The sequence below is a fragment of the Mustelus asterias genome, chromosome 11, assembly GCF_964213995.1.
Source record: "Mustelus asterias chromosome 11, sMusAst1.hap1.1, whole genome shotgun sequence".
In the NCBI taxonomy this organism is placed as follows: domain Eukaryota; kingdom Metazoa; phylum Chordata; class Chondrichthyes; order Carcharhiniformes; family Triakidae; genus Mustelus; species Mustelus asterias.
Window position 1 is genome coordinate 3,545,686 of NC_135811.1, and position 22,934 is coordinate 3,568,619.

The window sequence follows — 22,934 nt, forward strand, 5'->3', positions numbered from 1 at the left end:
GGCACATCTTGGGCTTGTATCACCAGCTGAACCAATACAAAAAATTGCCAAATTTGAATCCCATGATGGCAACAATCTTACATGCTAGGGAATGTTGGCACTTAATTGCAGCCAAAAATATATTCTAAAGTAACCCCGCTCAAGTCCAATTTACTGGCACAAAGAGCTGAATCACAACAGGTCTATTCTTAAAAGAATGCCGAAGTGTTTGCGATACTCTGAAACAGATGTCCAAAAATCCAACATCTAGAGACCAACCCATAGAAGTGATTTCAACAAAAGTGGGTATTTGCATAGGTACCAGAGTCATGAGCAAGACCAAGGTCTCAAGTATTGGAAGCATGATTGTAGCTGTCCAATCTGATATCAAACTTACCAAGTAAATTCATATCAGTGGTGGTTTCTGTCTGCATGATACCATGGAGGACAAATCCTTCATCCCATAGCATTCCAGGTTCCCAGATTTCTTTACCTGAAAAGATCAGGTTATCACTATTTCGGCTGTGCAAGTAGTAGCTGGTCCACTTGTTCTTTTTCAGGCAACAAACAGGGAGTCTGAAGTCATGCCAAGCAATTCATCGGATCTTGCTCCTTACCAAAATAGGAGTCACGGTTAACCATATTCAGCAAGATTTATTTCTGATATAAAACTGAGCAAAAGGATAAACCTGCAAGTCTGCATGGCTTAAAATCATGGTGTTAAATCTTTTCGATACACAGATTGGTACACACTTTAACCCAATCATCAATTCACTTGATAAACCAAAACAAAGCAGTCTCAGATAAGCAACAGCATTGCAGGTCAAGACTATTCCTGATGTTTAGCACACAGAAGGAAGCTATATACTTTAGTGCATCTGTGGCAGGTCTTGGCTGAAGAAATAAAACATTAATCCTCATTTTATCGCCGTTCCTTCGCAGTCACTGGATCAAAATCTGGGAATTCCCTCCCTAATGGCATTGTGGACTGCAACAATCAAGGCGGCAGCTCGTCACCACCTTCTCAAGGATAACTAGGGATGGGCAATAAATGCTGACCAGCCAGCGTCGTCCATGTCCCATGAATGAATAAAAAAAGACTTTCCCACATTTCTGCACCTTCCACTGCTTCAAATGTTCAATAGAATCAGACTTCAATTGGGCTCAGCAGGGTAAGCTAAACAAAAATGCTAGTATCCCAACTCCGGATTTAGCAACCAATGCTGAAGGAAGAGTCTGGGGCTTTGAAGGGTAACTTGAGGTTCTGGGACTATTTTCACTGTGATAAAGATGGCTAAGAGGACAAAGTTGCTGAAACTATGAGGCATTAGGATGTTATGAAGACACTGATGAAACAACAGCCGCTGGGAGGTGGCAGTAATAAGGGAGTTAAAAGTACTAAGTCGGCAAGGAAAAACGTTAGGAGAAAATTCTTTACACAAAATGTTGTCTTAGCACAGACTCCATAGCGTCTATAACAGTTCCCTTGGCTACAAACCTCAACAGTTCCACAAGAGGAACCTGACCCAAGAGTAACCATAAATACTAAGCTGTGACTGACTACAACTTTCACAATATTGGAGGTGGAGAGGGGCATTGCAACAGGATTAAAGTTTACACTTTGTCCTAGTTTACGTTAGCAGACAAAACTAGATATCAAAATTGAGAGCACTCCAAAAGCAATTTTACGAAGGTGCATAGTTAGTAAACTTACCTCATCTTTTGGAAAGTACGGTCTGATTGTGTACACTTTTGAGGTGGGCATGGGTGGTGGTGGCTGGTAGAAGAGATCATTTGCCCCCTCAATTGGCAACAAACGCTGTGAAGAACAAACAACTTAGTCAGTACAGCTCTACTCCAGAATCTGGATACCAACATCTGTTCCACACAAGATACCTTTGCAGTTTCAAACTCATTTGCTACTGAAGGCACCGTGTAAAGCAACCTCAGTTTAACTAACAGAGCAATCAATTAAATTTTTTAAGTGGGGAACTGCTCACTTCTGTAAAGGGCCTAATTTTACACTTTAAAACGACATCCAATGCCGACCAGTATCAACAGCAGCAAATATGTCAAGATATAAATGTACTTACTATGCAAAATTTCTGTGTTTAATGTTTTATTCTTTTTTTTAAAAAGGGACAAATGAACTCTGCTGGGGAGGGGAGGGGTGGGAGCAAGGAAATTTCAGAGAGGAGGTTTGGTCTGCAGAGGGTTAACTGGCTGACGAAGCCGTGCATCCCAAGCTTCTTCGCAAGCGCGGTTTCGCAGGCTGCGCGCAAAAGCACCTGTAGGGAAGAAAAGAAAAACAGCGCAGCGAAACTCCATGAATATTTTAGCAAAACCAGGAAGATTCAGCTGTAGCCAAGACAAAAACATCTTTCTCCATCATCCCTTACATTTGTGGAACACCTATGGGTTACCACTGACAAACTCAGCTAAGTTTCACTTCACTCTAATTCAAGCATCTTTTGTATTCACCTATCCCCAACCCACCCACATTTTAGAAGCTGAATATTCACTTTATTACATGGTCATGTTTGTTCATGGAACTTCGAGACCAAAGCAAGCAAGCCGCGCCAGCGCAAGCGCTGAGTAAACGCTGCGCGACCTGCAAAGGAATATGTTTGTGAAAGACATATACAAACTAAAATTTGTGGCGCAGGCGCAATGGGATTCCAGCATCTCCTTCCAACTGAAAAGAAAGCAAATTAGTGCCAGTACCAAATGTACCAGATAGTTAGGGAAACCAGCTAGCCATCAACAGACCAATCCTTTCTTTTTGTTCAAGTTTTCTTTCTCTCAAAATGAAAAAAAACATCAGTCACCGGGAATTCGTGGAATACCTGAAACTCTCCTGCTAGACCACCTCTAAAGGCCCAGGGTTCTTGGTCGCCACTCAAGAACTGTGCTGAAGATTGACTACGACACCCTGTTGATCAGATCCAAGCGGAGAATGTTACGTGGGGGCTTCCTGTGGTCTTACTTTTCCGCAAAAGCAACACACCTTTTCAACAGAAAGAAAAAGCGCGCAACAAGAAATGTCCTATCTGACCTAGAACTCAAAAATTTAGGGCTGTAATGATTCACATTATTTAGGAATCACTCTTGCGCCCAGTTTTTTTTTTAGGGGAGCTACAATATATAAAATCCAACAATAAACCCATCCAGCTCCACCGCAAATCAAGGAATGGTCTGCAATGGCACTCCGTTTACAATGTCCTTTTAAAAAATTGTGCATGGATTAATTCCAATTTTCTCTACCGTTTGGGTACTTCAGATAAATTTCAAATATTGAAGGGTGCCTCCCCCTCCCCAAAGGTTCCATTGCAGCCCTAAGTAAACTGGAAATATCTTAATTTAACTGAAGTCACATTCAGTTGCTCCTCTTGTCAGATGACATTTGGTATAAGGATATGTTTGTTTTAAACAAACACTTCCTTGACCTGCACAGTTTATAGACCACAAATAGTACAAGCTTCAATCTGAGAATCGACCAAAACAAACTTGTTTTCAAATGACCTAATCAGCAAAATTGTCACATTAAAAACTCAGTCACACTGACTAACAGCATCTTCTGTTCTGAACTCCTGTATATTGGAAGATTTTCAATGGATGAAGAACTCCATACAGCAAAGCAAACATTCAATGCTGGCACATTAAAGCAGAAGTCAGTATTGGGTACAGCTTCCTTTACACAATGAATGGGCAATGCTTTCCTGAGTGCATTCCTGTTCTGGGCGACCAGAGTGCCAAAAGGAAAGAAAGTCTTGCATGTTGACCAGTTGATTTCTTCCACAAAATGTGTACAACTTGCTCTACCACATACTTTAACTCATCTTTTCTATCTTTCAAGATGTTCCACGGAATCTTTTTCCAATCTCAACAAGGTAATCAAGAGAAACACGATCTCAATGTTCACATGGCCAGGCATCAGCCCATGGTGACAGTGACAAAGAAACGCTGTTCCATTGGAATATTTCATCACCCCAACCTACACTCAATGACCTTCACTTTCTGTTCCAGCCAGGTGTTCAGCTTATGTTTGAGGCAGTCATATTAGTAAGCTGACGGAAAATGAGAGCTGGTTCTTCCATTTTTCTACTTTGCTTGAAATTAGTTGCTTCTGTGTATTTCTAGACTTGAACTCATAATCCAAGTAAATATTTATATGCAGATGTTGAAGGTCTGAAACGTGTTCCTGCCCAGTATCTGTCCCATAAAGAGAATGTCTTTACTGAGCACTGCAGCATCAAACACAAGTACTTTTCAATGAATTGATGCCCACTGAAAACAGGACATCGCAGAATTGTTTACAGTGTGCTTAATGATTTATGTTCGAGCAGATTGGTTTTGAATTAACCTTGAATCTTCAGTCATCACAACTTCAGGTTGAAAAACAACTTGCATTTATATGGCAGCTTTCACCACCTCAGGATTTCCAAAGGCAATTTACAGCATTTAAAGTGTTTCTGAAGTGTGGTCACTTTTTAATGCAACAAGCTCCCACAAACAGCAATGGGCTAATAACCCATATTAATTTTAACAATGCTGACCAAGGGATGAACATTAGCCAGGATACCATTGAGAAGTTCCATGCTCTTTTTCAAAAGAGTGCATCCACCTGACATGTCCTCAATTTAACATCTCAATCAAAATATGGCACTTCTAACAGTCCAGCTTTTTAGTTTAGCAATGGAATGTCAGCCTGATTGTCTGGGTTTCAATCTTTTGAAGCGTGTCATAACTAGAAACAGTCCTATAAATGGATGCAGAGAACATGATATTTTGGCACTTTGAAGTCATCAGCATCACTGGTCTAGCAAAACAGGAAGAGTCCTAACTTACACTGGCCTGCAAGTTTCCCAGAGTCACCTCATGAACAGGCACAACGTTAACCATGTCAGAGCTGAAGCTGTGTTGAAAAGGTGAACCCTGCTACTAGCTTTGCCAAACATATACAGTGTTCAAATTCTGAAGCAAACACATGACCATTTGATAGAGAATGGGGAGAAGAGAAAAGAAAAAAAATCAATTCATGCTTGCAAGACATTAAAATAACCATTTAGAAAGTTGAGAGAAGCAAGGGGCGTTTCACAAGGGAGGTTTTTTGTGAATACAAATCTTCAGAATTGCGCATTCCTATTTACACACTCCGCATTTACATACTACTCTGTAACATTATCCTAAGATAGGGGACTTGACAAAAGACACCAAGCTCCACGTCCACCTGCCATTTTGGTCAGACTATCTAAACCAAAGGTTTCAGAGATGAACACAAGGACCAAATTGCTTTCAATGCCTACTACAAAATCCATTCCATGGATGATTTCTCAAAGCAACCATTTAAATTAAATGGTGTAAAAATTTGAAGTCATCTCCTAAGGTTCTGCTTCAAATCATGTGAATGGGCTAATTCATAAAGGATCCAAATTAACTCAGGTGTATTACCAAATTTTCAGTGATGCTGATTCAAAAATTCTCCAGACACTAAGGGAACCAAACTATATGGGAACAGGATAGGAAATTGGAGGTGATGTAAAAAGATCAGTCACAAACTTGTTGAACAGCAGGGCAGGCCCAAGGGCCTGCAAGGCCTACTTCTGCTCCAAGATGTGGGTTGATTGAGAGGTGTGGAGAGAAGCTCGGGGCAAAGTAGAGAGCGGTGAACAGCAACAAATCAAAATGCTCGCAGACACATGCTTGTATTTTGCAATCAACCTTCCCCACAACACAAGAAACAAAGGCAGCAACCATTTCAAAGTTAACGAAACTCAGAAGTTCATTTCCTTCAGTATAGACTTTTGAGCTCTCACACACAAAAATCAAATCATCTCTACAAGGTTTTCAGGAACTCTGTTCCTGAACTCTCAACTTGTCACAGTAAGATACAACAAACCAAGTCAGAGCTCTTCCATAGTTTTTAAAATCGCAGGACTTAATGGCTCAACTCATTTTACTTTCACTTTCCCTCAGCATCCCAAATACGTGACAGAGGTGATCACTACTGTACAGTCCCATACCATTTCAGTCATCTGACAGGATCAGCGCAGCAACGCAAGAGGAAAAGCTTCAATTTCTGGGCCTCGCTCGTTTTAAATCAATACAAAACGAGTCTGAAACTTGGCTAAGAATAAGGAAGCGTTCCCTCTCGATTCACTAGTGAGATACAGTCCTGAGCAGTACCCAAGTTACAGGCTGTGTTGAGATGGGCGATGTAAATTTTACAAAAATGAAGTCCGTGAAGGTGACAGGCAATACTTTACTGAAACTTCAATAATTTTTTTGATGCAGTGGAAAGCTTGTAAAATTAGTTTTAAGCTGCAACTGGTTTCTATTCATACATTGAATAAGTCAGGTTCCGAGACACAACCCATTTCTAAAAATATCAGCAGCTTTGGAAGTTTTTTTTTCATGAATTATGGACAGACCGCAAATCTAGAGTAATTAAATTTTAAAAAGCTTGTAACGGGTACATTTGGACAGTAGCACAACTAGTCTTGATTTGAAAGACTATCTAGGTTAACATAAGCGCTCTACAAATAAAAGAAATTGTTAAAGCATTTCTTATAATAGTAGCTGCGCAAATGTGACTTCAAAACTTTTTTGTTCAGTACATTTCCTTTTAAAAGGCCTCACTGCCTATCATTCTAAACTTAATGAATAATCGCGCCACGCTTCGTACATCTGGCGTTGTCGATCCCACAGCTGTAGTAACTTGTGCTGAGGATTCTTCCATCTGTACACAATGAGGGAAGAAGACAAGACAATAGAAGAGGCCATTAGTAACCCGTCACATCACAGCATCACACTCAGGTTATGGCACAACGTGAACTGCATCACTACACGCACTAGAACTGTGTCTCCTACAATGGTATTAGCCAAATACTTCAATAGAACTGATGTCCCCTTGTGTAACCCGATTACTGCTCCAGCCAAAGCTCTGCATGTCCAACAGCGGATTAAATTGAATCTCGTGTTTGCTACCTAGCAATGAGCTGCTGCATGCACATTTGTCCATTACAAAAGCTGTAGATCAGCAGTCACGCTGAAGAGCTTAATATGTTTTCTGGAAGCAATTATGTTTTGTTGAAACTTTTACCTCAGGTCAAGTGCTTTCCACAGGAAGAATCATTCAACATTACAAACTCTGCATAAGATTAATTTATTAAATAAAATTCCAGAGAGTGTGTATGGGTCTCACTGCTAGACTTAAATATCAAATCTTGGATAATGGTTTTAATAGACAGGAGCCCTCTTCTTGCCCTTCTGTACTATTCAATCACTCTTTTCAAAGTGTGTACTCAAAGCTTTACTCTTAGATTGGAGGCCCACCAGCTAAAACAAAAAAGAATCCCTAAGCCTGAGCATTCCAAAGCTGACTCATGATCTGAACCCAAGCCATGATCACAGTGCTAGTTGAGCTGCCTGCTGCATCAGTTTTAAAGTCTGCATCCACGCCATAATCCCTGCCATCTGCGTAGAAAACCTGTGAATAAAATTTGGTTACTTGCTGTAACCCAGACCATGCTGGTGCCTTACTCAGCCTGCACTTCCCCACCCTAAATCAATATACATGAAATAAAATTCACCATTGCTGCGGTTTCATTCCATGACCGTTTTCCAATTGATTTTGGAAAGGCAGATTAGAGTCTCTGGTTTCAGTTTTGGAAAAGCTCCCCCTCTTTTTTTTTTGCATCTGGTCACACATTTGAAGCTCTGGCTGAACCAGCAGACACCAGAATAGCCTTGCGCTTTTTATAAAGTTCGCATGCGCGCTGGCCTGGAGGCTGCGTTCCAAGCCTTCGGATTGCTGCAACTGCTGGCCTGCCACTGTTCTGTTGAAAACAGTAATGTAGTTACAAAACACAGCAAGCAGCTCCCACTAGCTCCGCATGATCATGGCACATTTCAGTGGTGTATTTTCAGGATAAATTCTTCAATTTTGTAACATGTAGCGAGTTCTAGTGACGTGATGCAGTCCACAGTCAGTCCCAGAAAAAGAGACAACACAAAAATAAAATGCAATGGGGCATTGCTTTAAAAAATAATCTACTGATGTGCTTAAAATAGTTACTGGGAACAATTACATCAGCCTCTGAAAAACACAAATGGCCAGAAAAATTATATCAGATGTCTTGGAAACGATTCTCTCAATTTGGCCAAATTAGTTCTGGTAATGGTTTCAAATCTAAGTGTAGAAACAGAATATCAGCTTGCTAATATCCTGTACTGAACAGATAAATGAAGAGCAAAAAATCCAAGAAAGAGAGTTGTGTTGGACGTGGCAGAAGTAAAAGTGAGGAATATTTTATTGCCATTTTGGTACTGTTATCTCACATTCATATGGATTCTGGGTACTTGCTTTAAGAGATACATTTTTCAAGGGCTGACAGAATTGAAGATTCTTAAACCAAGAGCATGAGGGAACAACACCAGTCAGCACTGTTACCTACCTAACCACTGGACAAAGGATTTCACCATAGATACCACACCCTTTATATCCCAGACATATGGGTACAGATCATATAGAATGGATCGGTTTTCACAGTTGGCAAGACGGGTAAACATGTGCATTACACCACAGCACATCTCTTCAAACTTAGTAGCTCTGAAATGCCATTTCTCAATCTGAAACACAAACAATAGATAAATCTGTAGTATCTGAATATATGCTGGAAGTCAGGGAAGCAAACTTTCACACAGGCTTTTTAAAAAAAAAATTCACAGGACATGGGCATCACTGGCTGGCCAGCATTTATTGCCCATCCCTAGTTGCCCGAGGGCAGTTGAGTCAACCACGTTGCTGTGGCTCTGGAGTCACGTCGGCCAGACCAGGTAAGGACAGCGGATTTCCTTCCCTAAAGGGCATTAATGAAACAGATCAGTTTATCCTGACAATCGACAATGGTTTCATGGTCAACAGTAGATTCTTAATTCCAGATATTTTTAATTGAATTCAAATTCCACCGTCTGCTGTGGCGGGATTCCAACCCATGTCCCCAGAATATTGGCTGAGTTTCTGGATGAATAATTTAGCGATAATACCAGTGGGCCATCGCCTCCCCAATTTGAAAATCCAACACCCAACTCAAAGGCACCCTTTTCCCTTGCATGTCATAATCTTCCACTGGAGAAACAGCCGTTGAAAAGGGATTTAATACTTTTGGAGCTTTAATGTGTAGAATTCACTGCTTTGAGAAACATGCAACAGCCTAGTCCTAATTGCATGCTGCCATTTCCAAGGCCTAACTCTGAGCTGCACCTGTTTGTTGACAGGAAGAGATGGTATTGAGCCCAAAGAAAATCCTTGGAAGTAAAAACAATTCACAAAGAAAAGCAGGTTCCATCGCAAGTTAGGTGGAAGCTGTGCCTGCAGAAGCTGAACTTGAGTGAATACCAAGCTTTATATAGGCAATCATTGTTGATCCCTACCATTGTTAGGGACAAGTGCTTGGTCATACAGATGCACCGATTTATACCGCTAAAGATTTTTCTGGTAAGTCTACAATACTCCAACAACAAAATCTGGGTGTATGTAGGCACACTCGACATCAGTCAATGAACGGCGTGGTGCTGGCTCACTTGATAAGTGTACATATGAATTAAATACAGAAAAAATTGAGAACCCTGAATATATTGATCGAGTTGTTTTGTACTAAACTTGAGCTGACAATTGAAGACAATGTGGCTGGAAAGACTTTACAAAGCATGTACATTCCAAAGAAGAAATTATTGCACTGCAATTTCTCGACATGCCACGAACATTCGTCTCTCTAAAGGACGAGCTAAATTTTTACGTAGCAGAAGGGCAAATCACTTAATACAGTCGACTGTCAGCTCTGTTCTAGCTTTATATTGTGACAAAACCAACACAACACTATCAACAAAGGTAGGCAACCACCAAAACAAATTTAAATTAGATCCAGTCGCACTCTCCAGGGAAATGCACTTATCAACATGAAACAGATAAAACTAATGACTGTAACTCAAACTCCAGAGAAACATTTCAACTTAGGACTTGGGTCATTCAGCACTTCAAGTCTGCTCTGCCATTCAATAATGGTTGATCTGGTTGCGTCCAAATTCAACTTTTAAAAAAACTTTGCCGTCTACTCCCCAAAACCATTGACTTCCTTATCTGTTCAATGACTCAGCTTCCACTGATTTTTAGGGACAGATTAACCACCCTCAGAAAAGAAATCCTCCCCATCTCTGTCTTAAACAGATGGAGTTTAATCTGGATAAATGCGAAGTGATGCATTTTGGAAGAAATAATGTAGGGAGGAGTTATACAATAAATGGCAGTGCCATCAAGAGTATAGAAACACAGAGGGACCTAGGTGTGCAAGTCCACAAATCCTTGAAGGTGGCTACACAGGTGGAGAAGGTGGTGAGGAAGGCATGTGGTATGCTTGTCTTTATAGGACGGGGTATAGAGTATAAAAGCTGGAGTCTGATGATGCAGCTGTATAGAACGCTGGTTAGGCGACATTTGGAGTACTGCGTCCAGTTCTGGTCGCCGCACTACCAGAAGGACGTGGAGGCGTTAGAGAGAGTGCAGAGAAGGTTTACCAGGATGTTGCCTGGTATGGAGGGTCTTAGCTATGAGGAGAGATTGGGTAAACTGGGGTTGTTCTCCCTGGAAAGACGGAGAATATGGGGAGATCTAATAGAGGTGTACAAGATTATGAAGGGGATAGATAGGGTGAATGGTGGGAAACTTTTTCCCAGATCAGAAGTGACGATCACGAGGGGTCATGGGCTCAAGGCGAGAGGGGCGAGGTATAACTCAAGATATTAGAGGGATGTTTTTTTTTTTACACAGAGGGTGGTGGGGGCCTGGAATGTGCTGCCATCGTTTAAGACTTACCTGAATAGTCACATGAACAGCCTGGGAATGGAGGGATACAACGATTGGTCTAGTTGGACCAAGGAGCAGCACAGGCTTGGAGGGCCGAAGGGCCTGTTTCCTGTGCTGTACTGTACTTTGTTTGTTTGTTTCTTAAACAGTAGAGCTCTTATTCTTAAACTGCTGGTTCTCGTCTCTCCCTCAAGTGGAAACTACCCTATTAAATCTCAGATTCTTAACATCACTTGTCATTCTTCTAAACTCCAATGGGTACAGGCCTAACCGTCCAACCTTTCTTGTGGAACAACAGAGGAATGATAAAAATCAAGTTAAAGGAAAATCAGTATTAATAATAGCTTTATAGATAAAGAATAGAATGCTACCCATTCATTCAATTCTCCATAAAAGATTTTATAACCCAACAAAACCAAGCTATCCAAACGTATATTTACTTGGAAATTATTTTGATGGAGGAGTGGAGGTTGGGGAGGAAGGGGGGAATTAAAGCTCCTTCCAGCCAAATATATATAAGGGCAGACAGCGGTTTTGAATGAACACCAGATTACAAACATAATTGGAAAATAAATAAAGGAATACACGCAAAAGACTCTCAATCGCAGGGACATTGAGGGGAGGCACAGTGATATTGTCACTGAACTAGTAACCCAGTGTAATGTTCTGGGGATCCAGGTTTGAATCCCACCATGGCAAATGGTGAAATTTGAATTTAATAAAAACAAATCTGGATTAAAAGTCTACTGATGACCATGAAACCATTGTCGATTGTTGTAAAAACCCATCTGGTTCACTGATGTCCTTAGGATAGAAATCTGTCATTCTTACCTGGTCTGACCTATATGCAACTCCAGGTCCACAGCAAAGTGGTTGACTCTCAAGGGCAATTCGGGATGGGCAATAAATGCTGGTTTTGGATTGCTCAGATTAATAAGTCAAAAGAGGAGACACTCTGGGGATGAATCTGGGTTGAATTCAAATACAGGTTCCAGAGGTGAAAGGTCAGTCTTTCAAACAGCACCATCCAGCCCTTTGGTTCTACTACATTTGAAAATAAACTATTTGCAACCATATCCATGAGTACACCAGCACACTCACCTTTTCAGCATCTTTTCCTTTACAGTTCACACTAACAACACTACTGTTAGCCCGAAGCCACTGAAACTCCCTCAGCATCTGGACAGCTTTGGGTCCATGCTCATAAGGTAAATAGAACATTTCAGCCAAAAGAATTAGGTCTTCTAGAGTCACAGCTTCAGCAGTGAACAATGGCTTCTCATTGGGACCTGGGACATACTGCTCTTTGTTCAGCTGCTCATCTGTCTGCATGGGTGCAATGTCACTGCCAGAGTCTTCCTGCATGAAGATCTCAGGAGACTTGGATTCAGCAATACTGTCTTTGTCCATCTCCATGGGTTTCAGATCCTCGGACATTTTGGCCTTCACAATATCCGTAAGGATCTGATTCACATTTTTGGCTTCTTGCTCGTCAGGTTTCTCCACCACCATCTCCATTGGTTCTTCATCAGACTGCTGTTTCTTCTCTTCCTCTTCCTTAGCCAGTGGGGCTGGCTCACCGCTCAGTGGGCTCCCTTGACTCATGATAGGCTGTTGGTAGACTGTAGTCACTGTTGTGGACGAGTTCAAACAGGGTGTGTCTAGCGCTCCTACATCAATCGCATTTGTCTTCGCGCCACTGTGAGGGACCGTTCGACCTGGGAACAAAGCAAAAATTTTTTTAAAAATGCAGTAAGAGAACACCAACTATTAATAACAAAAGTTAAGTTCACCGAGCAGCTCTGTTGGGCACCAACTCACACGGACTAGAAGATCTCAAAGCTAAATCCTGACCTGTGTCAAGTTACATGATCTCTGGCAGGGCAAATAGTAAGCTCAAGACTTGCTGTCTTCATCCTAAACTAGCACATACCTTTAATCACTAGGCATGAAATAGCACTTTAATTAACACAAAAGGAATCTATTCCTCTACACACATCTCCTAATCCAGTTCTCAAATATCACTGCAATCTTTACTTTGTTCCCATTTCAAAGAACATCACTATGCCATATTCATGCTTGCACTTTTTAAATTGCTCTTCCTTACTACTGATCAATTCAGATGCAACTCCCTTCTTGCATTCATGACAACACACTCCAAATGGAATTTTTTAAAAATCAGTCCAGAAATGCTGACATGCAGAGTAGTGAGAAGTTGATTTGAGCTCTCAGTCCACCAGTCAAGCTGAACATCAAACAGCAAGACCAACAGCAGAGGTAGGGTGGGAGAGAAAGAATTTTGCCTGGCAGAATTGTGCTCCTAAAGAAGCAGAAGGAGGGAGGTATTGTCAGACATTTGGGAGAGAGCACATCATTTTTAAAAATCTTAAAATGTGGGCTGACTCACAGTTGTACTGATGTGGCACTCCAAATTCTTGCAGCCATTCTGATATAGCCATCTTCAAAGCCATTTGAGGGCTGTACAAGATATCCATTTCTATCTCCTCATCACTGCCTTCATTTTCAAGTTTGATCTGGATAGATACAGTGCTCTCTTCCGTGTCAGCTGGAGGAAATAAAGGTAAGTGTGCTGTATTATCACAACCAAAAATAAAATTAAAAACCAAAACAAAAATAAATCAGAAATGTGAGTCAAACACATGACAGGAACCAACTCCAGATACAGAACACAAAAATAGACAATGACCCTCCTTCCCAAACAAATTATAGCAAATTAAGTAGAGGTAACCAAAATTGAGTGCTTTACCAGGAAAGGGACAAGCTGCTGGAATTAGTGGTTACTAGCCAAACAGCTTGAATACTGCACTTGATACCATATTGTCACGTTTTATATTGGTGGAAAGCAATGCTCAACATGGTATTGGAACGCATAGAGCAGCATGATCCCAGCTTCAATTTGTGATCTGGCTAGAGCTAAAGGATCTCAGTTGTCACGCCTTTCCACCCCTTGGGGAAACGGCAAAACATTTGCAGAAATTCAACCAAGTTTCCATTCCTGATCATTCTTCTGGAAAATGTGTGCCTATGCAGTGCCACACCATGATTGGCTGTGATGCCCTCATGTTGAAAACCTGCCACTTGCTCAGGATGAGTTGCAAGGGGAATGATGTACAACTGTACTTAATTCACGTCACCACATTTTTTGTTTTTCACTGGGGAGTGGGAGAATAACTAAGTATGAGAGTTACTTCACTGGGTCAAAACTGCCTTTGGGCATGCCTCAATTCATACAATAGCAATTCAGCAGATGCTAGAAATCTAAAATTCAAACAGAAAATATTGGAAATACTCAGATCCGACAGCATCAGAGAGAAGCAGAGTTAATGCTTCAGGTAAATGCACTTTCATCTTTTCAGATGAAAAGCCATTAATCCGCTTCTTGCTCTCCACAGATGTTGCCAGACCCACTGTGTATTTCGAGCACTTTCCGTTTTAAAAAATGCGATAGCAAAGCAGTTTACTTTCCTTCAGACAACACAAAGCAGAAGCAGAGTTTCATACAATGTACTCACTCATCACAACATCCTTTCGCACACCGTTCATGTTGGATTTGTACCATGTAGCCAGAGTGTGAATGGCAACAAAGTTCCCTTCAAATTCACAATTGGGGTTCGTGAGTACTCCTTTCAGTCGTGGAATGAGTTCAGTCGACCGCCCTTTGTATGGTCCGAGGAAAAGGCGCTTCTGATCATAATCATTGGCATGCAGGTTGTCCCAGATGAGAGGAGACCTCTTCAATATTTTGGTGACTTCTTCGATGGATTCCACAGAGATATCTTTGGAGACTACTTTTGGACCTAGAGATCAAGAAAACCTTAGCTTCGCACAAAGATTTACACAATTTACAGGCTCTTAAATGGCTTTAAAACTTTAAATCTATTCCATTATGACAATATTCCAATATACCCAGGTTTGATTTAACTGAGTTAGTTGATCTCAGCTGAAGCAGTAGTGGGACAAATAAAACTAGCCTCATTTTTCTAGACCAAGCCACATATCCCACTCCTGATTATCCAACATCTGACCAGAAAAACATTTCTCGGAAATGAGTGAATAACTCTACCACATACAAACTTCCTTTCAATAAACACGGTTTAGATTACCATTTTGGCCATGGTTCCCCATTAACGAAATAAATTTCCAGCACATTTTCTTTTCATTCATGGAACATGGACGTCACTGGCTGGCCAGCATTTATTGCCCATCCCTAGTTGCCCTTGTTCAGGGGGGAGTTAAGAGTCAATCACATTGCTGTGGGTCTGGAGTCACATGTAGTTCAGACCAGATAAGGACGGCAGATTTCTTTCTCTAAAGGACATGAGTAAACCAGATGGGTTTATCCGACAATCAACAATGTTTTCATGGTTGTCAGTAGATTCTTAATTCCAGATATTTTTCTTTTATTGAATTCAAATTCCACCATCTGCCATGGCAGGAATCGAACCTGGGCCCCCAGAACATTAGCTGAGTTTCTGGATTAAAAGTCTAGTGATAATACCACTAGGCCATTGCCTCCCCTGAAGCTGATTATATGAAACTAATAAGATACATCAACATGGGGACCCACAAAGTATTTTCTTCCGAGAACAATCCAGTCTGTTATTTTCCCGCTTTTGTCATATTCCCTTTAACAGTATCCTTCAAATGAATACTTCACTTCTTTTAAAATTTCCTGATCACCTCTTTACTCAGCTTTAATAGTTAAGCAGATGTTTTGGCCCAATAGGTCCATAACATTTATAATCATGTATTTCGTTATTTAAATAGCCCTTTGGTCGGAAAAGTTTCTATACTTTTGCTACAAAGCTTGGGTTTAAAATCCTGAGTGCTGATTCACCACATGCAAGGTCATACTCATTATGGCTTCTACTAGATTTTTCCCTTAACTTTCTCTGCTCCAATGAACTCAGCTGCAAGTTCTTTTCACCTAACTTAGGGGCAGGAGAGATACACCAACAAAAAACAATTTTGGACTCAAATGAAAGACTGCAATTGGAAAGATCTGGATAGCTGTCACTTAGAATGGACATGGCTATAAATTCACAATGCCAAGACAAAGGTTAGGTTGATTGGCCGTGCTAAAATTGCCCCTTAGTGTCCTGAGATGCGCAGGTTAGAGGGATTAGCGGGTGAATATGGGGGTAGGGCCTGGGTGGGATTGTGGTCGGTGCAGACTCGATGGGCCAAATGGCCTCTTTCTGCACTGTAGGGTTTCTATGATTCTGAAGCTGCTCTCCAACTGAGGTCCACAAATGTGAATTTTAGTTCACATTGCAATAGGTCACAAACAGGATGGGTTTTTTAAAAAAAAACAATAATTACATTGGTCTGCGCTGATAGTATAGCTTTCCTTTGGATTGCTGACTCATTTTTTTGAGGTCTGAACATATGCCAATATTTGCTGAGGTTATCCGTACAAGAATATTTGAAAATATTGCTCTATAGTAAATGCAAATATCAAATAAGCACAATTACAACATTGGTCTGGCAAGCCATGCTCACCAAAACATACAGGCATGTTATTCAAGTATTAAACTCACCAGTCCACAAGACATCAATGCCAGGAAGTAGCTTATCCCCCACAGTTCGAAGGTATGGAGAATGTGCAACATTGGGGTAGCAAAAGGTTCCACAGTACTCTGAACAAGATAATAAAAAAAAAATCAATACAAATCCCAACATCCACCTCAGTTTAGATATCCAGCAGAAACCTCAGAGAAAGACACTTAAATCTGTCAAGATAAAACTAAATATTAAAACAATTTGCAAAATTACACAGGTAGATAACTTCCTGCCAGTGGGAGTGATAGTACCACATGCTTTTCATTTCCCGGCCTATATTTTACAGATCCCATGTTCGAGTCAACTTTATTTCTGTTCCCCAAATACCACATTTTTATAAAATAAATTATACAAGCTAAAATAAAGAAAGAGGGCACAGCTAAAAAAGACTAAATGCACATTATCCCATGCCCTCCGAGGGCTTCGAGATTATACTTGGTCTTGATTCCCCATGTGGAACACTACAGGAGATAGCCTAGCAACATGTAAAATACAACTCTGCCAAATTTGTAAGCAACAAATTAATAAACACATGAAAAATACCACAAAAAGAATCATTAATATTCACAAAATATGCCAAGACATGTTATCCCACTTTTAGTGACTCTAAAGCTGAAAATATGGGAATAGGATGACTTGCTTCATTTTGGATTGCTCAAGGTTCTCGACTTGTGGTCACATGCGACATTTACCGTAACAAACCAAATCTGATTCGGATAAACAATAAAAAGTGTGTAGGACATCAAACTCTTATTTCATTTTCTCTCATTTACACTTGCTCCAGTCAATAAATGCATTTCTAAAATGAACTCCAAGTTCCTGCTTGCAGTATGAAACCCATGCTCACTGCTACTCATTATCTTACAACAGAACCGAACGAAGGTAGTAAAAAACATATTGGAAAACACACAGAAATCTGAATTTCTTCACTATTCATTATCAAGTTCAGAAACAAATTCATACAAAGATTTATCTGGAGCCCCATCACACAAAGCAAAAGGCCAAATGCAGCAGAAGTGAGATCCAAAAGACAACATTGGCAATTCTACAGGTGAAGCATGCAGCCAGCAAGCATTGTGGCCTGAATGTTAATGACATGAAGTTCAGTAAATTTGCACTTACAAAATCTGTTGGATTCACAGAAGTGTTACAGCGCAGGTGGTGGTCATTCAGCCTATTGTGTCTGTACCGGCTCTCCAAATGAGCATTATGACTTACTGCCATTCTCCTGCCTTTTCCCTGTACCCCTGAACATTGTTCCTATTCAAATAATCAGCTAATACCCTCTTTAATCCTTCAATTGAACCTACCTCCACCATGCCTCGAGGCAGTGCATTCCAGACCTAGATCACTCACCATGAATAAGTTTCTTCTCATATCACATTTGCTTCTTTTGCAAAATCACTTTAAATCTGTGCCCTCTCATTCTTGATCCTTTTACAAGTGGGAAAAATTTCTCCCTATCTACTCTGTCCAGCCCCCCCTCAGAACCACAGAATCCCTGTAGAGCTGAAGGGGGGAGGGGCATTCAGCCCATCGAGTTTGCACCAACTCTCCAAAACAGCATCTCACCCAAGCCCACCCACACCCATGATCTTTTGACTGGGAGGAAACCCACATAGACATGGGGAGAACATGCAAACTCCACAGTCACCCAAGGCTGGAATCAAACCCGGGTCCCTGGCACTGTGAGGCAGTAGTGCTAACCGATGATTCTGAACAGTTCCAACAAATCTTCTCTCCAATGAGAACAGTCCCAATCTATCCTCATAACTGAAGTTTCTTACCCCCACAACCATTCTTGTAAACCTTTTCCACATTCACTCCAACGTGTTCACATCCTTCTTATAGTGTGGCATCCAGAACTAAACATGATACTCTAGCTGAGGACTAATTGGCGTCCTGTACAAGTTCAGCACAACCTCCATGCTCTTGTACTCAAAGAGTTAAAGCCCAGGATACTACAAGTTCAATAACTGCTTTCGCCACCTGTCATGCCACTTTCAATAATCGATGTACATATGCACCCAGGTCGCTCTGCTCTTGCATCACCTTAAAACTTTTACCCCATATTTTATGTTGTCTATGTTCTTCCTACCAAAATGCATCACCTCACACTTCTCCGTACGGAACTTCATCTGCCGCCTGCCTGCCCGCTCCACCAACTTGTCTTTGCCCTTTTGAAGCTCTATACAGTCCTCCTTACAATTACCAATGCTTCCAAGTTTCATTTCATATATGTAGATTTTGAAATTGCCCCCTGCACACCAAGATCTAGATCATTAATATATATCAGGGAAAGCAAGGGCTCTAATACTAATCCCTGGGGAACCAAACCTTCCTGCAACCTGAAAAATATCCATTTGCTCTCCATTTCTTATTCTTGTATCCATGTTGCTACATATTCCATGAGTTATAACTTTTCTCAAGTCCAATGTGTGGCTCTGCATCGAATGCCTTCTGAAAGTCCATGCACACCACATGATTTGCATTACCCTCATTAACACTTTGTACCTCTGCAAAAAAACTCCAGATTAGTTTCCCTTTAGAAATCCATGCTGGCTCTTTCTAATCAAGCCATATTTATCCATGTGACTACAAATTTTGCAGCCGATAATTGTTTATACAAGCTTCACCACTATTGATATTACATTGACTGGTCTGGAATTGCTGGGTTTATCCTTGCAGATTTAAAAAAGGATGCAATGTTTGCAATTCTTCAGTCCACTAGTGCCTCCCCAGAATCCAGAAGACTGAAAGATTATGGCCAGTGTCCTTGCAATTCCCACACTCACTCCCTTCGATATCCTTCCTTGCATCTTATTTGGTACCAGCGCTTTGTCAACTTTCAGTACTGACCATCTATTCAACAATTCTTCATCAATTTTGAACCCCTCCAGAGACAGAGTTTCCTCTCCTATCACCATGGCCTGGATAGCATCTACCTTGTTAGTAAAGACCAAGGCAAAATATTCATTTAATATCTCAGCCGTGCTCCCTGCCTTCACGTGTAAATTTCCGTTTAAGTCCCTAATCAATTCTACATTTTCCTTTACCACCCTTCTATTATTTATATGCCTACAGAAGACTTTGGGATTCCTCTTTATATTGGCTGCAGTATTTTCTCATAATCACCATTCACTTCTCTAATGTGCTTTGTCCACCTCACCTCTGTATTCCTCTTGGTTCTCAATTGTATTCTCCAAGCACACTTTTTCTTCGTTATCTTCTTTTTCATCCAGAGCATTCTGGATTTGTTTGCCCTACCTTTCCCCCTTTGAGGGAAGATACCTTGACTGTGCCCAAACCATTTCTTTTTTGAAGGTTGCTACAATTTTTCCTGCCAGTCTTTCATAGAAATCATTGAAACTCTACAGTACAGAAAGAGGCCATTCGGCCCATCGAATCTGCACCGACCATAATCCCACCCAGGCCCGACCCCCATATCCCTACATATTTTACCCACTAATCCCTCTAACCTACGCATCTCAGGACACTAAGGGGCAATTTTAGCATGGCCAATCAACCTAACCCGCACATCTTTGGACTGTGGGAAGAAACTGGAGGACCTGGAGGAAACCCACGCAGACACAAGGAGAATGTGCAAACTCCACACAGACAGTGACCCAAGCCAGGAATCGAACCCAGGTCCCTGGAGCTGTGAAGCAGCAGTGCTAACCACTGTGCTATCGTGCCGCCCCTTTCATTCCAGTCTATCCAGCTCAACTCCATTCTTGCCCCACTGAACACAGCTCTCCCCCAGTTAATTATTCTTGCACTGGATTGCCCACTGTCCTTGTCTACCACCATTCTAAACATTATGGTGCAATGATCATGGTCTCCTAAATATTCCCCCACTGACACTTGATCTATTTGGCCCACCTCATTTCCAAGAGCCAGGTTCAAGAGTGCACTGTCCTTGTAGCACTGCAAACCAGAGCAGCCAATTCTACATGTTTACAACACACCAATAAACACTTACCTGTAGGACAGAACAAAAAATGCTCTGGCTCTTCCAAGTACTGATAGATTTCATTAGTAACAGACAGTTGCGCATGTGCAAATGAGCTGAACACTTCTTTGTCTGCTGGACACATATTGTGGTCAATGTCATCAAATAATAATGCAAAAGACTTGCATCCAAACTGCGATACCTATAAAACACAGACAATGATGGTCAGAGGGTTTGCTGCACGTTTAAAACACCACGTGGCCTTTCTTGGATGGTTGGAAAGAGAAAGGAATCTAAACAGCTCTTTTACTCAAGGAAATTATAAGCATGTTTGGATGATAAAATGGGCAAGGCATCCACCATGGAAGAGGGAAAGCGAGGCTAGGTAGGAGAGAGAAAAAAAAAGGAGAATCACATCAATAAGGAACTTCACTGTCACTGGGTCAAAATCATGAAACTCCCTTCCTAACAGCATGATGGGTGTACCTACACCACAGACTACAGTGATTCAAGGAGGCAGCTCACCACCTTTTCAGGGGCCATTAGGGATGAATAAATGCACATCCTCATCCGGGAGCAAATAAAGAGAGAAGAAGCTAGAAGACAGTGAGCATTGTCGAGAGAGAGTAAATAATCAAGGTGAGCAGATATTAGGGCCAGAGAGAGAGAGATGAAATGTCAGCTTGTGCTCTTCAGCATGTTTAATTCAAAAGGAGTCCAAGTTCCACTCCAGAAGCTCATAATTTGTCAGTATTACACAAATGCAAATATCAGCGAGTGCATAAGCATCAGCACAATGTGGTATGTTGCAGATTAAACTGCAAGCCCATTTGTCCTCTCAGGTGAACATAAAAGTTCCATTTCACTATTCAACAAAAGACAGTTCTGATAACTTTATTATAAACAATTTGTTTCAATTACCAACATGTGTGGAAGAGAAAGAAGTGATAATCACTTTTCCTTAAAGAATGAACAACTTTGTAAAACACTTGCCTGATCCAATTTGCGTTTAAGGGTAGTAACCTCCTTTTGATTTGAGAATGTGATGTCAAGACCAGGAGATATAGCATAGACAAACTCAATATTGTGTTCTTTCGCAGCAGAAATTAGTTGCATCAATTGTTCTGGAACATAAGGGATTACATCATGAATAACCAACATAGAAGAGGGAGAGAAAAAAAATCTCAATGCTAGAATGAAGGAGAGACAATTGCCAAACAAATTAGAGCTAACTTGACAGACAGCCGCGTGTTGATGTACAAAAGTATTAGTAAGACATGGGCCTGCAGCTGCTCACACTCCACTGCGCTTTTCAGAGTGGGGAGAGGCAACATATTCTTCTCTTACCCATCCTTGGATAGAAAGGAAGTAATCCCAAAATACCTCAGACATAGCAACTTGCTGCAAAGGATTTGGGAAAGGATAACTTGACAATCTTCTCCAAGGTTCTAGTTAAAGGTCTTACAAATTGAAGGACAATTACCATCATGTTTAAAAACTTACTATTGAATCCAATAATGAATTGGAGACCCTGTTAAGTTTATGGCAAACATGTCACTGATATTGCACTCCAGTTAGTCATCCTGTTGGTTTCAGTCTGCTGACTCTAGCCACAAAGGCCAATATTGCTGTCTTCATGATACTAACCAATATAAGACCCAACCAAAACTAATACGTCAAAACAGGTACTGGAAACTAGGAACTTCAGTCCCAAACTAATGAAGTGCTTTCTCAATTTAAGTAAGGTATTAAAATCAGCCATACTGTACTCCTATACATACGATGGCCTCCTGGTATTATCAATAGATTACTCATCCAGAAATTCAGCTAACGTTCTGGGGACCCAGGTTCAAATCCCGCCACGACAGATGGTGGCATTTGAATTCAATAAAAATATGGAATTAAGAATCTACTGACGAAACCATTAGCAATTGTTGGAAAAACTCATCTAATGTCCATTAGGGAAGGAAATCTGCCATCCTTACCTGGTCTGGCCTACATGTGCCTCCAGAGCCACAGCAATGTGGTTGACGCTCAACTGCCCTCGGGCAACTAGGGATGGCAATAAATACTAGCCAGCCAGCAAACATGCATGTCCCAGGAATTTTATTTTTTTTTAAATGGAGGGCAATGACAACCTCAGCATAATTGTTGCCAAACGAGAACCCATTATAACAGCCAACTAAATATAGAGGTGTCACAAAGGCTTTTAAGATACTTTTAAATACCACTCATATGCAAATCTGGTTTCACAAACCTACTCAACTGGTCCGACAAACACAGCTGTTACAAACAACAAATAAAAGAGGACTGTTTATCTTGACTACAATATATCAAAATTATGTTCTTCTGATGGTCAGTTACGTTAAGAAGTGGACACTCTAATACTCATCATGGGTAATAGTGACTAAAATTCAAGAATGCAATTAATTGATTTTTGGAACTAAGGGAAATCAGGGGATGTGGAGAGGGGTTGGGAAAATGAGGCTGAGATATGAGACCAACCATAAGATTACTGAATGGTGCAGCAGACTGACTGCATGGCCTATTCCTGCT

General features: G+C 41.0%; 1 protein-coding gene across 3 annotated transcripts in view; it reads right to left on the reverse strand.

Annotated features, from left to right (window-relative positions):
* Positions 1-22,934, reverse strand: part of oga (O-GlcNAcase) — a 65,163-nt gene that overhangs the window by 22,795 nt on the left and 19,434 nt on the right. The window contains exons 4-14 of one of the 3 annotated variants that reach the window (XM_078223001.1): positions 21,372-21,502; positions 20,409-20,580; positions 16,405-16,503; positions 14,377-14,661; positions 13,251-13,409; positions 11,945-12,561; positions 8,436-8,610; positions 6,665-6,718; positions 2,826-2,911; positions 1,694-1,798; positions 465-591 (exon numbers count right to left, since the gene is read on the reverse strand). In XM_078223001.1, coding sequence (XP_078079127.1) covers positions 562-591; positions 1,694-1,798; positions 2,826-2,911; positions 6,665-6,718; positions 8,436-8,610; positions 11,945-12,561; positions 13,251-13,409; positions 14,377-14,661; positions 16,405-16,503; positions 20,409-20,580; positions 21,372-21,502 — 1,913 coding nt within the window. In that variant the 3' untranslated portion in view covers positions 465-561. Of the gene's footprint in view, positions 1-464; positions 592-1,693; positions 1,799-2,825; positions 2,912-6,664; positions 6,719-8,435; positions 8,611-11,944; positions 12,562-13,250; positions 13,410-14,376; positions 14,662-16,404; positions 16,504-20,408; positions 20,581-21,371; positions 21,503-22,934 lie in introns of those variants that run through there. The other 2 variants (XM_078222999.1, XM_078223000.1) reach the window with 2 other exon arrangements.